The sequence below is a fragment of the Berghia stephanieae genome, chromosome 5 (genome assembly GCF_034508935.2).
Source record: "Berghia stephanieae isolate SIO BIC M18660-M18661 chromosome 5, UCSD_Bste_1.3, whole genome shotgun sequence".
Classification (NCBI taxonomy): Eukaryota; Metazoa; Mollusca; class Gastropoda; order Nudibranchia; family Aeolidiidae; genus Berghia; species Berghia stephanieae.
Window position 1 is genome coordinate 77,867,889 of NC_088364.1, and position 12,400 is coordinate 77,880,288.

Here is a 12,400-nt window from a genome sequence, read left to right on the forward strand (position 1 = left end):
CATTTTAAGGTATCTTATTCCATCGAAACAAAACATGTATATCATTTTGCAAGACTAGAGAAAAGTTTGCAGAAGAATACAATTTCGTATCATCTCAAATAATTTCCAGTTAGAAGAATTATTGTGAGGCGAGTCATAAATATACATTATAAAAAGAAGTCGTCCTAGCACACTACCTTGAAGGACGCCACTCTTTACGTTGATGATCCGTCTCCAACCACGGCTAGCTGTTTATTCTGTATGAAAAAATACTTTATCCAGTCAATAATGTTACACAATTAATACCATAAGCTTGTAATTTAATATACAGTCTTTCATGGGACACTGAGTCAAACTCTTTACAAAATGAAACAATTCAGTAAAATCTTCATCATCATTATCATCATTATCATCATCATCATCATCATCATCATCATCATCATCATCATCATCATTTTACCATCGTTATTATCATCCTCATCATCATCATCATCATCATCATCATCATCATCATTATCATCATTATGATCCTCCTTTTCTTCATCATCCTCATCATTATCATCTTCATCATCTTCTTTATCCGCAAGCGTAATCATCAGAATCACCCTCAGCTTTATCATCAATAACATGATTATTAATTATCATCATCAACAGCAACATAACATCATCATCATCATCATTATCATAATCATCACCATCATCATCAACAGCAACAACACTAAGACGTTAGAACAAACGTCATCGTTATTATTGATACCCCCTTACTATTCCCCAGGTAATAAGTCTGGAGAGTTGGGTGAATATTATGTATTATATACAAGACGCTCATTCCTTTTGGGACTGGATTTATTTTGTTGCTTTAATTGTGGTGAGTATTCCGAATTTGTTTTCCGGCTATATGGTCGTTCGGTATGGCACTCGTTTTCGGATCGGTTGACCGAAGGAGTCGGAGTTCATCCCGGTGTGAAACAAACAATAAATAACAATTTATTGCTACCCGTTGGGTAGAACGCTAGTCTACCACAAAGAACTCTCAGCCAGATCTATCCGATCCAGCTACTCAATTATACTGTGTGAGAGAGGAAGGTCAGAAAAAAATATCGGCTGCACCCGGGATCGATCTTGGTCTCTCTGCACGTGAAGCGAGTGCTCTACCAATGGAGTTATTGGGACTAACTGTGTTTTAATAGTTAGAGAAATGAATTTGATTTTTAAGTCATTACAAGGTTTTAGGCAAGAAAGGCAGATATATTTTGGGTGAAAATAATACGTTCGTTACTATGCTGCCATTGTTTGTTTTTGTTTTGTTTTTTTTTTGTTTTTTGTTTTTTTTGTTTTGTTTTTTTTTTTTATACACTGTATATAGATAGTATGCGCTTGGATAAGAAGCTCATAACATTGCCATCCGGAAGTATGAAAGACCAACACACAAAACTCTGTGTAACATTGAACTTTCATAGTCTGGATAAAAACAATAACAGAGACCAGAGTGACGTCAACTTCATTCTTTCTATAGGATGTTAACCAAATAGCACAAACTTGTGTTCTTTTAAAAAACGGCAGTATGAATATACGTGTCGCTGGATGGCTCATGGGCACAGTGTCTTGGTGTCTCGTCATGTCACAAAAGTCAGGCTGTGTTAAGAGTGCTCAGTGTCCGGATTGGCGACAAAGGTCATTGAAAATCCTGGTACCGACGTTGTGTCTTTGGGTAATACGTTTAGCACACATTACCTCACTCCACTCATGTGTGAATGAGTATTTGGCTAAAAGCAGTGATGGATGTTGTAAGAATGCCAGTACAATAGTGCTGATGATGATGATGATAATGATGATGATGATGATGATGATGATGATGATGATGATGATGATGATGATGATGATAATGATGATGATGATGATGATGATGATGATGATGATGATGATGATGATGATGATGATGATGATGATGATGATGGGACTTCTAATTTCTAAATTTAGCTGACCACGGTTAAGAGCCATTAAATTTTTACCATAATCAATACAAAAAATAAAGATTATTTTTTCTGCTTTGACTCATTGCTTTCCCATTTGATTTGTGATTTTCAGATAGGATCTTTCTTTATGATAAATCTATGCTTAGTTGTGATAGCAACGCAGTTTTCTGAAACCAAGAAGCGAGAGACAGAGAGAATGAACCAGGAGAGGAAGCGGTTTCAGTCGTGTAGTACTCTAGCCAGTAACTCCGAACCTGGCGGATGTTATACGGAATTGCTGAAGTTGATTGCGCAAGTGTACAGACGTGTGAAGAGAAAAGTTATTCAAGCCTATTCCAAATCGAGGGGGCTTCAGAAAATAAACCCTGAAAAATCATTGTCTCTACGACGGAAGAAATTTAGGAAAAAAGGTACAAACCCACAATCTTCTTCTTCTAAACTGCAATATAACCAACTCAGCCAGCAACCCCACGGCAGTCCTCATATATCCTTCTCTAATCAGCCACCGGCTCCTATACACCATCACCAACACCAACATCTAAACCCCACTCCATCACCAAACCCACTACAACAACAGCAGCAGCAGGAAAAACAACAACAACAACAAATACCCAACCCTTCCCCCATCCCCATAAGTCTAAATGGCCCCGAGACCTCAAACACAACAACCACTTCCACAACAACCACCAACCAGACCCTTCCTCCCTCTAGGGCGTGTAGCACACCACAAGCCCCAAGGGCAAGCCCTGAGCAGTCTGACATAGATTCCATGTCCTCACCACGCCGACCCAATTATCTTGTTCTCCCTAGTAGCAACTACAGTCTCCACCCATCCTCTGATTCTCTTGCAACTTCTCAATTTTCCACAGACCCGTTTAGCCCGGGTCTTTACAAATCCCAACAACCCTCCCCAAATCACCTCTCTGCCAGTTATGGCTTTTGTCTTAGTCGAGCCTCGTCCATCAACAGCGGGGTTAGCGGACAGGGGCGTTTTCTTCCATCTCTTCCAGAGGTTCTGGCCGCGCAAGGGGCGAAACATGCGGCATTGGCGGCGTCCAACTTGTTTCTCAATCTAGAGGACGAGACGAACAAAACTCAGTCAGTGGCTGATAAAGGTGAGTGTGTGGCGGTGCTTGCAAAACACAGGGTTTACAGTAACTCATTTCCATCTCATCCCCCCCTCCCTTTTTTCCCATGCAGTCAATTTGTCTCCTTGACATCTGCTTCTATTTGTCTACTTTTGTCTAATGATATCGTTAACCAGCGTTGTGACCTCAAGCCTAATGTAGAATTATTGATTATTTTTTTACTTTTATACTGATTTTTTATGTGCAAACTTTTGTTCAAATAGTGAATTGTAAATTGTTATTCTCAGAATCAAATCATTGTAAATAACATTAACACAATACAACTCGAGTAAGCTTCTTGAGGATGTTATGTCAAAATAAACGTTTAATTAAGAATGTCAAATTTTGCGCGGCTTGTTCTATTGGGCATATTTAGATAAACCAATATCATTATTTTAAGAAACAGTTTATTTTCCGAGTATCTCAACAGCTACACTGGTGTGGCTTAGTTAGATTTCAGCAACTTACATTAAAATGATCTACGTTTTTAAAAAAAAAAAGTTTTCTTAGCATGTTCTGATCCATTTAGCCTAAAGAAATTATATAAAAGCATACATCAAGCTCTTAAACTTTAAGTTACAACGACTCTCTCCAGTATCGAATGCTATAAATCAAAGTATGTAATTGTGAGTCATAGTTAATTGTTCACGCATACGCACCTCGTCTTTATCCGCACTATAAAACAAAACGAACAACATATTTCCTTTTTAAACGGACCCTTTACTCTGAACGACTGAACTTGCCATGATTTCAAATGTTTTCTGTCACAGTTGAGTACGAAATTTAAGTAAACTCCGTGTAGAATGATAGTTTTTGATGTCAGTGGCTCTTTTATCAATAGTAAAGGAGAAATGATAATGGGAAAATTAGTCAAAAAGATGTGTTCGTTATATCCATCAATTCGTTTTAACTGTATTCGTTATAAATTGGTTCTACTGAGTGGACAGTTCTGAGAATAACAAAGTGTTCACGTGCATGAAAGTGAATTTAGCCAAAGCTGCCGCCAAATACTAACGTATGGTCTATCGTAACATTATTTATATATATATAATAATTATTATGTAATCTGTTGCATGTAGGAAACTCCTTATTTTGTTTTAGTGATTGTGGAAGTATTGTGGTCTCCAGTCATACATTTGTAACCAGCAACATCAATCTGGTATTATGACGGAATAGAATAGACGTTAAAAAAAGTCAAACAGATCACAATTAATGGATGGAATCTATTTTTGTTAATTCCACCTCCGAAGCGGTCATTTGCAGGAATATCCCCAACCCTTTACACTTACCCAACATAAAGATAGTTGGGGGGTTTTTTCACCCAAACACAAACGCTCTATGTTCATGCTATCTATGCATACTTTTTCTGCGAAACGAACTCTACAACGCAGTGTTAAATTCGTACTCAGTGTTAAATTCATATAATTATAACAAACAGAATTCATTAAATTTTGTGGTGTACAAACAAAATCAGAATGAGAGGACGATGTTCCTATGATTGGTCAGGTGAGGGTTAAAAAACAAACTCCACTATGAAATAAACTTCACTAGGAAACAAACTCCATACAGGAACAAACTCCACTAAAAAGCACAATCGACTAAGCAACAAACTCCACTAAGAAACAAACTCAAATGAGAAACAACAGTTTCCACTCTCCTCACTGGAGCTTTCATTTTGATTCACCTTGTAAATCATTTCTAAGCATTGGGGTCACCGCGACATAATACCGTTTTGATATGATTAGACACGTGTAAGATATCTTGGATAATAATAATGTTACAACTGTTTTAAAACATCACCTGTTAAAGGTTAACAAAATGTCGTCAGTGGTGCATGTTGATGTGTAGTCGATTTCAAGATGTAAAATGTCGTCTTTTGTTATGTTCTATGTTGTGATGGTCCACCTGTCAACTATTATTGTAAGAACTTGACATTGTGAACGCGACAATATTATCTTCATATAAATGATAATTTCTTTTCTTTTGATGTTTTCTAAATATTGTGATTGGGTAAATTATTCATTCAAGTTTTGTTCTTAATTACTCGCTTGAAGTGTGAAACTAACAGCATGATTTGTTTATTGGCAAGACTGTTTGATATTCCATCAAGGAGCGCCTTGGCGGCAAAACCTCGCGGAACGGCGTAATGTATTCATTTTTTTCTTTTTTAAAATAATATTTATGTTTACACTGTTTTCTATTTTCTGACGTCATTACTTGCTGAGTGATGCTGGATCCTGGTAAAATGGCAGAATTAATATTATATATACTTCCATAATAATAATAATAATAATAATAATAATAATAATAATAATAATAATAATAATAATAATAATAATAATAATAATAATAATAATAATAATAATAGTGCACATTAATTTGTGGTTAAAATGTATTTTTCAAGGACTAAACTATGCGTCGCTAAGAACGGTTTGAAGGTGTGCAATGCCACAAGTTATAAAGACCCGTTTTTCCCCAAGAACTGAGATGCGAAAAGGATTTAGAACACCTGAGATCCATCACAGCAGACCGTCATCAGGGGAAAAAAACTCACTCAACAAATCAGAGAAGCTGTCAAAGCGTCCCAGTCCGAAGATTAGGAGGCGATCGGCATCTATCTGTGTGTGTGTGTGTGTTTGTTTGTTTGTGTGTGTGTGTGTGTGTTTCCCTTGCTTTGGACGAGATTTTAACCTCCAATTCTTTGACTTTGGAAAAGTGTTAGCATCAGATGTTTTTCAGATGTATTATCTAGATGCAGCTATGTGGTCTTGTGGTTATAACACTCGCTTTCGGATAGGGAAATCCTGGGTTCGAGCCTCGCTTGGTACATAGTTGAGTCCTTAGAAAAGGCTCTTCACCCACATTCTCTCACTGTACTCAGGTGTAGTCTGAGTATCTGGCCGTTAACAGCGTTGTCTCTGTCGGAAAACAAATTGTTCTTCATGTTACGTGTTGCTGTTGGTCAGGATCCTCTTTGTAAAGCGCTTTGAGCTCGTTTAGTGGATATAGCGCTAATTTTTTTTTAAACTCAAGCTCTAGATGACGTCATAGACTGGCGACAGCTTCTGATGAAGTCGCATAAAAAAGGCGTTTGTTTTTTATTGGGTTTTTGTTTAGGTCGTGGGGGGGGGGTTGGTTATTTTTCTGGGTTTTTCTTGGGGTTTTTTGTTTGTTTTTTTTTCACATTTTGTAAAACGATAAAACAAACTATAATTTACGACAGTCTGCGGAAAGACTTGAAAAAAAGCCTTTTTAATACTAAAAATATCTTAACTGGAAGGTCCAGGGATGAAGTGACTGTATCTGCTCACAGATACCTTAAGTAAAAGTACGTCATAAATGAGTGAGTGTAAGTATTTGTGTGTGTGTGTCTGGGTTTCTTTATGCACGTGAGCTAGATTGACAGAGACATTTTTAAACAATTTTAAAAATTGGGCTTTACTATCGCGCAAAATTCACTAAACGTGCTCGAAGCACTTTTCAAGGGGTCCCTGTTCAAAAGCAACACGTAACATGCAAAACGAAACATGACACCTGTTAGGTGATATTGCAATCATTTTCCAACAGAGACAATGTTGTTAGCGGCCAGGTACTAAAAAGTTAAGATTGAGATAGAAAGATAGATAGATAGAGAGAGAGAGAGACAGAGAGAGACAGAGAGAGAGAGAGAGAGTCAGAGACAGAGAGAGAGACAGAGACAGAGAGAATGCACGTGTTTAAACGTTATCTTTAATTAATAAATATTATTATCACTTCACTTATCAATGTTGTACTTATTACTCACTATATTATCTATCATCTTGTAATGTAGATATCGTTTATCATACTGCATTGGCAAAGAATTGTAACGTCTTGTTGTATATTGAGTTGCACAATAAGTGTGACAGCAGATATCAATATAACGCACACGTTTGAAAAGCACCAGTGTGTTTGAAGCTGTTGTTGTCCTGTCTATCTGTTGAAGGGGGACAGGAAACAATAATATATGTTAATTATGTAAATAAACGTAAATACATTTATTTTTAAAATAGAATTAACTTAAGTGAATATAACAGATGCAAATATCATCAAAATTACCAAATATGGAACGTTTCGGACTCAAAGACCTTCTTCAGCCAATGGCAAAAAATAATTATTTAAAAACATAAGCTCAACTCTTAAAACCAGACAAAAGGCGGGGAAATATTCGTCGCGTCCTCTCTGGAAGTAACGGGATCCTGAAAACCAAATTAATTCTGAAAAGGTTTGTATGCAAGAATGCCAGACAAAAAAAAGAGAGAAAATGAGAGAAAATATCATCCGAAAACTAAACAAGTCTGGCTCGACTTGGAATAAAACCTCAGGATAATCGGGAGATCTGCAAAATAATCAAAGCTGCAACTTTTCTTTAATCATAGAATGATCAACCGGATACGGAAATACGTTTATCCTTGCATGTGCATTCTAGCAGACATATCTAACTCGCCTTGAAAATATAACTTTTTTTTTAGTCATATTATGAATATAATATTATAGTATTACCTACTTATTCATTTCATGTAGATTATGATAAATTTGTATCAATATTTTATGCTATTTTTCGCTTGTTTAGACATTTCTCATTAACCTATCTCTTCATCTCTCCTCTCTAATGTTCTTAACCATGTTTCATTTAACATCATGAATTAGCTCCGTGTCGCAAGCACAGCCATACACCGCCTTTGTTTTGACCAATTGTAAAGGAGATAAGGGAGGTGAACTCACATATTTAAATTAATGTATCCATACGCCATTTGGAAACATAGTTCTAATTTTTTTTAATGGGATATTCTTGACAAGATATAAAATCAATAATATATTTTGAATTTTCTGGCGGGTGTGGGGGGGGGGGGGGAGGGGGTCACTTAAGAACGATGACTTCAGTGACTTTTTGTTTTTTTATAGTTTACAAACATTCATTTAACTTTGGACAACAAGTGTGATTTCTGTTTGATAGAATATCTATATTCCATCATGGAATGCCTTGGCGACGGTTTCTAATGATGCCGTGGCGGAAGGGAGCCATTTTTTCTTTAAAGATTCCTTTACATATTTTTCCTCTTTTATTTTAATTATTTTTCTATTTATTTATTTAATTAATTATTTATCTATTTCTAAAAAATCATTTTTATGATGTTTGCTTTGATTAAAATTAATTAATGTGCCGTTTAGCTGTCTTTTGGTTCACAATTGTATTGCTTGAATGAATAGCTATTTTATGTTTGAACCTAATACAGTCAGATTTAAGATGATTTGTGATTAGCCTTCATTAGGAAGGGATAAGATAAGATAAGATATACTTTATTGATCCTTTATGGAAAGTATAATTTAGAATCACTTCTATTTGTAACAAGACAGTTCCCACGTTGAGGTCATGCATTCATTCATTCATCAAACTTAAAATAAAGACGTAAAATATATATCTAAAAGTATTCATTACCCCTCTCCTTACCACCTACAACAAAATCGTAACATTTGTTATGACACAATATACATAATTTCTTATTCAGATTTATTTTGTACATCACAAACTTTGAAGAATGATCATTGTTTAAATAAGAAGAACATAAAGTTGTTTTATATAGTGTCTTGTTTGAGTTTTAAAAATCAATTTTTCTTCTGGGAAAGCCTGCCATTTTGGGAAAATACTGAAAAGGATCAGTAAGGAGAGAGTTAATAAGTAAATTATAGAATTTAACTTCTTTCCTTCATATATGCGGGTTCTGACATCGGAACATTCTTACGGGAGTAGTTTAACATTGTTGTAATAGATAAGATTTTGGGCCATTTCTTTTTTTTTTTTTAATTTCTTTTTTTTTTTTTTTGATACTTCCATTACAACAATGAGCCAATTAGGAATTGGGTTATAAGACCTTCAAAAAGACGCACGTCGACTTGTATCCTTTATTGAATCTAGAATTGATGTGGGTAAATAAATCTCAAAATTTTAACCAGTTCACTGGGGACTCTGTACAAACACGTTTTTAAATCAGTTGCCCAGAAATCTCGTCCTTCCTTCAGATACCCATCGATTTAAATGACCCTCAGAAAATCTCCAGTCAAAGTGATACTGGGCTGCTAGAAGCTGTGGACTGTAAAAAGTAATAAACAAAAATGAATATTATAACAACTTTTAAAAAAGAACGAAATACAATACACGCAACGTTTCGAGCTCAAAACCCATCTTCAGCCAACAAATAAAATCAATAAAGACATAAATACGTTACTAAATCCCAGGTTGACGACAGAGAGGTCCCCTCCCCTCTGTTGTAGAAAACTCTTGGAAAGTAAACGTTTCGAGCTCAAAACCCATCTTCAGCCAACAACAAATATCATTAAAGAAATAAATACATTACTAAATTCCAGATTGACGACAGAGAGGTCTCCTCTGTTGTAGAAAACTCTTGGAAAGTAAACAAAAATGAGCGTTCGTTATGTAACTAAGGAGTTCCAAATTGAGCGGAATTTAAAACAACGCATAAAATTAGGTGCGCAAAAAAGTGGGAAATTGCGGGTAGAATAGAGATGGGTGTAAAATGTATCCATGGGACCCCGCGAAGTCCCAGGTTTGAGAGTTTTTGTCGAGATGAGGGTCATTTAAATCGATCGATGTTTGAAGGACAAGATTTCTGCTCAACATTTTTAATGCGGCTATGTGGTTCTGTGGTATGACCCTCGCTTTCGGCTCGGAAGGTCCTGGGGTCAAAGATCCATAGTTCGAGCCTCGCTCGGCGCAGAGTTGAATTCTTGGAAAAGGCTCTTTACTCACATTCTCTCACCGCACTCAGGTGTGAAATGAGATTACAGCGTTATCTATGTTGGAAAAAATTGTCATATCGCCTAAAATGCGTCATGTCTCGTTGCTTTTGGTCATGTGCTTTGTAAAGCACTTTGAGTACGTTTAGTGGATATTGCGCTTTATAAAAGCTCAATTTTAAACTCTATTTTTGTTTGAATTTGTGTCTTCCCAGAGAACAACAATAATCTGGTTACAGAAATGTTAGAATGTCATTCTAAATAAATAGTTGTAGATCGAGCGGTACCAACAAAGGGACGTTATCCAATGCAGCATTGCTGTCACAGTTTAAGAAAACATTTTAGACTCCCCTTCGCCAATTCCCCCCCCCCCCCTTCCTACCGATGTGCACATATTAGCAGGTCTGATAAACGAACGAAATTCTGGGCCTATTTTAGCATTGTTGTAACAGACATAATTTTCTATTGGTTTGAAAGTATTTCCATAAGAATAATGAGTCTATGACAATTTTGGGGTATCAGTCCTGCAAATAAGTACACGTCGCTCCAACTATTCAGCTTTCTTATTCAAATATAAATAATTTCACAATAACAAAACAAACAATATGCAAGACACACCATCAATTAGTGGTAGAAAACAATTCGTACCATGGAGAAAATGATTCACCTGAAAATTACAGAAAAAAATGCATATTTTTAAGGGAAAAAAGGAAAGAAAAGAAAAAGAAGAAGAAAAGAATGAAAGAAAAAAATTTAAATAGTTTTTTTAATGAATAAATATATGAATAAGTAAATGAATAAATAGATGAATGATTAAATAAATACGTAAATAAATGAATAGATAAATAAATATATATATAACATAACTAAAATTCCCTTTATTCATCCCATAGGGGAAATTTGTCTCTAAAAAAATAAATAATAAATAAATAAATAAAACTTTTCTTCCAATCCTTTTTTTTTCAATTCAAAATGAGTCTTCATCACATCAATCCTGATTAATATTTAAGTTTAAAATCGTACATGTAGCCCGTAGCATCAAAGAACGTATCTATATTATAATCTATCCTCGCTTGATGTAAATGGTCGTCCATTTCAAATTGTGACACGTTCCTTTATTTGTCATTTCGTGTAAGCTACAACCTATGTCAGTCTATGTTGTATTCTATCTATTATATCCTCATTATTGTCGTAATAATTCAGTGTCGATCGAAATCTATCTATAAATAATAAATGAATGTTCATAAATTATATTAAAACATTTTTACGTATCTTTATCTTGTCATATTAAACTTATTACAATCTTTAACAATAACTATGAATAGCGAAATCAAATATTTTCTAAATCTTAGAAGTAAAGAAGAATATCCCAGAATAATCTCTTTAGTTCGAGTTTCCATGAATTTCTTCTTGAAATATTTGACACGTTTTATAATACAAATTATATAATTTATCAAATCTGCCTATTTTCAGGGCTATTTGCGGATAACTTACTTATGGACATGGTCGGCGACAAGAATATTAGCATTTCCGGTGTGCAAAGAGACGGTGACAGCGGCACGGGCATTCACCCATCTGTATCGGGTGTTAATGTCAACAACGAACTTGACTCGTCCGGAAATGGGAGAGACAAGGACCTCACTGGGGCAGATCCTAACGCCCCACCGCCGCTGCCGTGTGGCATGGCGGCTTCCTCCGTTGTGTCTATCGCTTGCGGGGCTGGGGGCAACGATCTTCTGGATTCTGATATAGAAACCAGTAAAGAGGAGTCCGGAGGTTTGACAAGATCAAGTAATATTTGTGGTATAGTGTTTACTCGCTCCTCCCTACTTTGATGCTGCCACATACATGCTTTGTATTATTTTTTAAATCATATTTTTGAAGTCTACGTGTGTTTATTAACGAGTCTGATGAAATAAATTGAATTTCAGCGGGCTTATTTGTTAAGACTAGCTACAGTGGCGCTCTCTAAAAGACAACATAAACGGAGTTTGTTTTTTAAAATATATTTGTGTTTGTAAACGAATCTGATAAAATAAATTATATACTTATGGGTCTATTTACAAACATTAGCTATAATGGCGAGCCCTAGAAAACAGTTTAACTCCGGAGTCCACCGTATGAAATATGAATTTAGATATAAATATACGTTTTTCCTTCAATTTAAATGGATTTTTTTGAACGCTCTACAATATCACAAGGAAGTGCTCAGAGCTCTATACATGAGCATCAACATGTGCCTTGGAAATATAAATTCCTAACACGCTTCTTTAGCGTTTCTTTCGATGAACAATGCTGTAAATCTTTTAAAAGTTTGTTTCAAATGATAAATAAGCCCGCAAATTTACTTTCGATTATTATCAATCAGACTTGTACAATATTAACACGTAACTGAAAGGTCACACTTTTTCACAGCAAATGGTTTAAAAGGTAAAGTCACGTTAAATTAAAATTCACGGTTTTTAACATAATACGTTACATTTCAAAAATGGTTAAAGACAAATTCATTATTTCTATTGGCCAATTTTACTCCACGATATTCAA

At 35.4% G+C, this 12,400-nt stretch overlaps 1 protein-coding gene across 2 annotated transcripts in view; it reads left to right on the plus strand.

Moving 5' to 3' along the window:
• Positions 1-12,400, plus strand: part of LOC144973645 (voltage-dependent T-type calcium channel subunit alpha-1G-like) — a 388,470-nt gene that overhangs the window by 308,130 nt on the left and 67,940 nt on the right. Inside the window, exons 8-10 of one of the 2 annotated variants that reach the window (XM_078916353.1) lie at positions 755-847; positions 2,068-3,070; positions 11,330-11,659. In XM_078916353.1, the coding sequence (XP_078772479.1) occupies positions 755-847; positions 2,068-3,070; positions 11,330-11,659 (1,426 nt within the window). The remainder of the gene's footprint in view (positions 1-754; positions 848-2,067; positions 3,071-11,329; positions 11,660-12,400) is intronic. The other variant, XM_078916355.1, reaches the window with a different exon arrangement.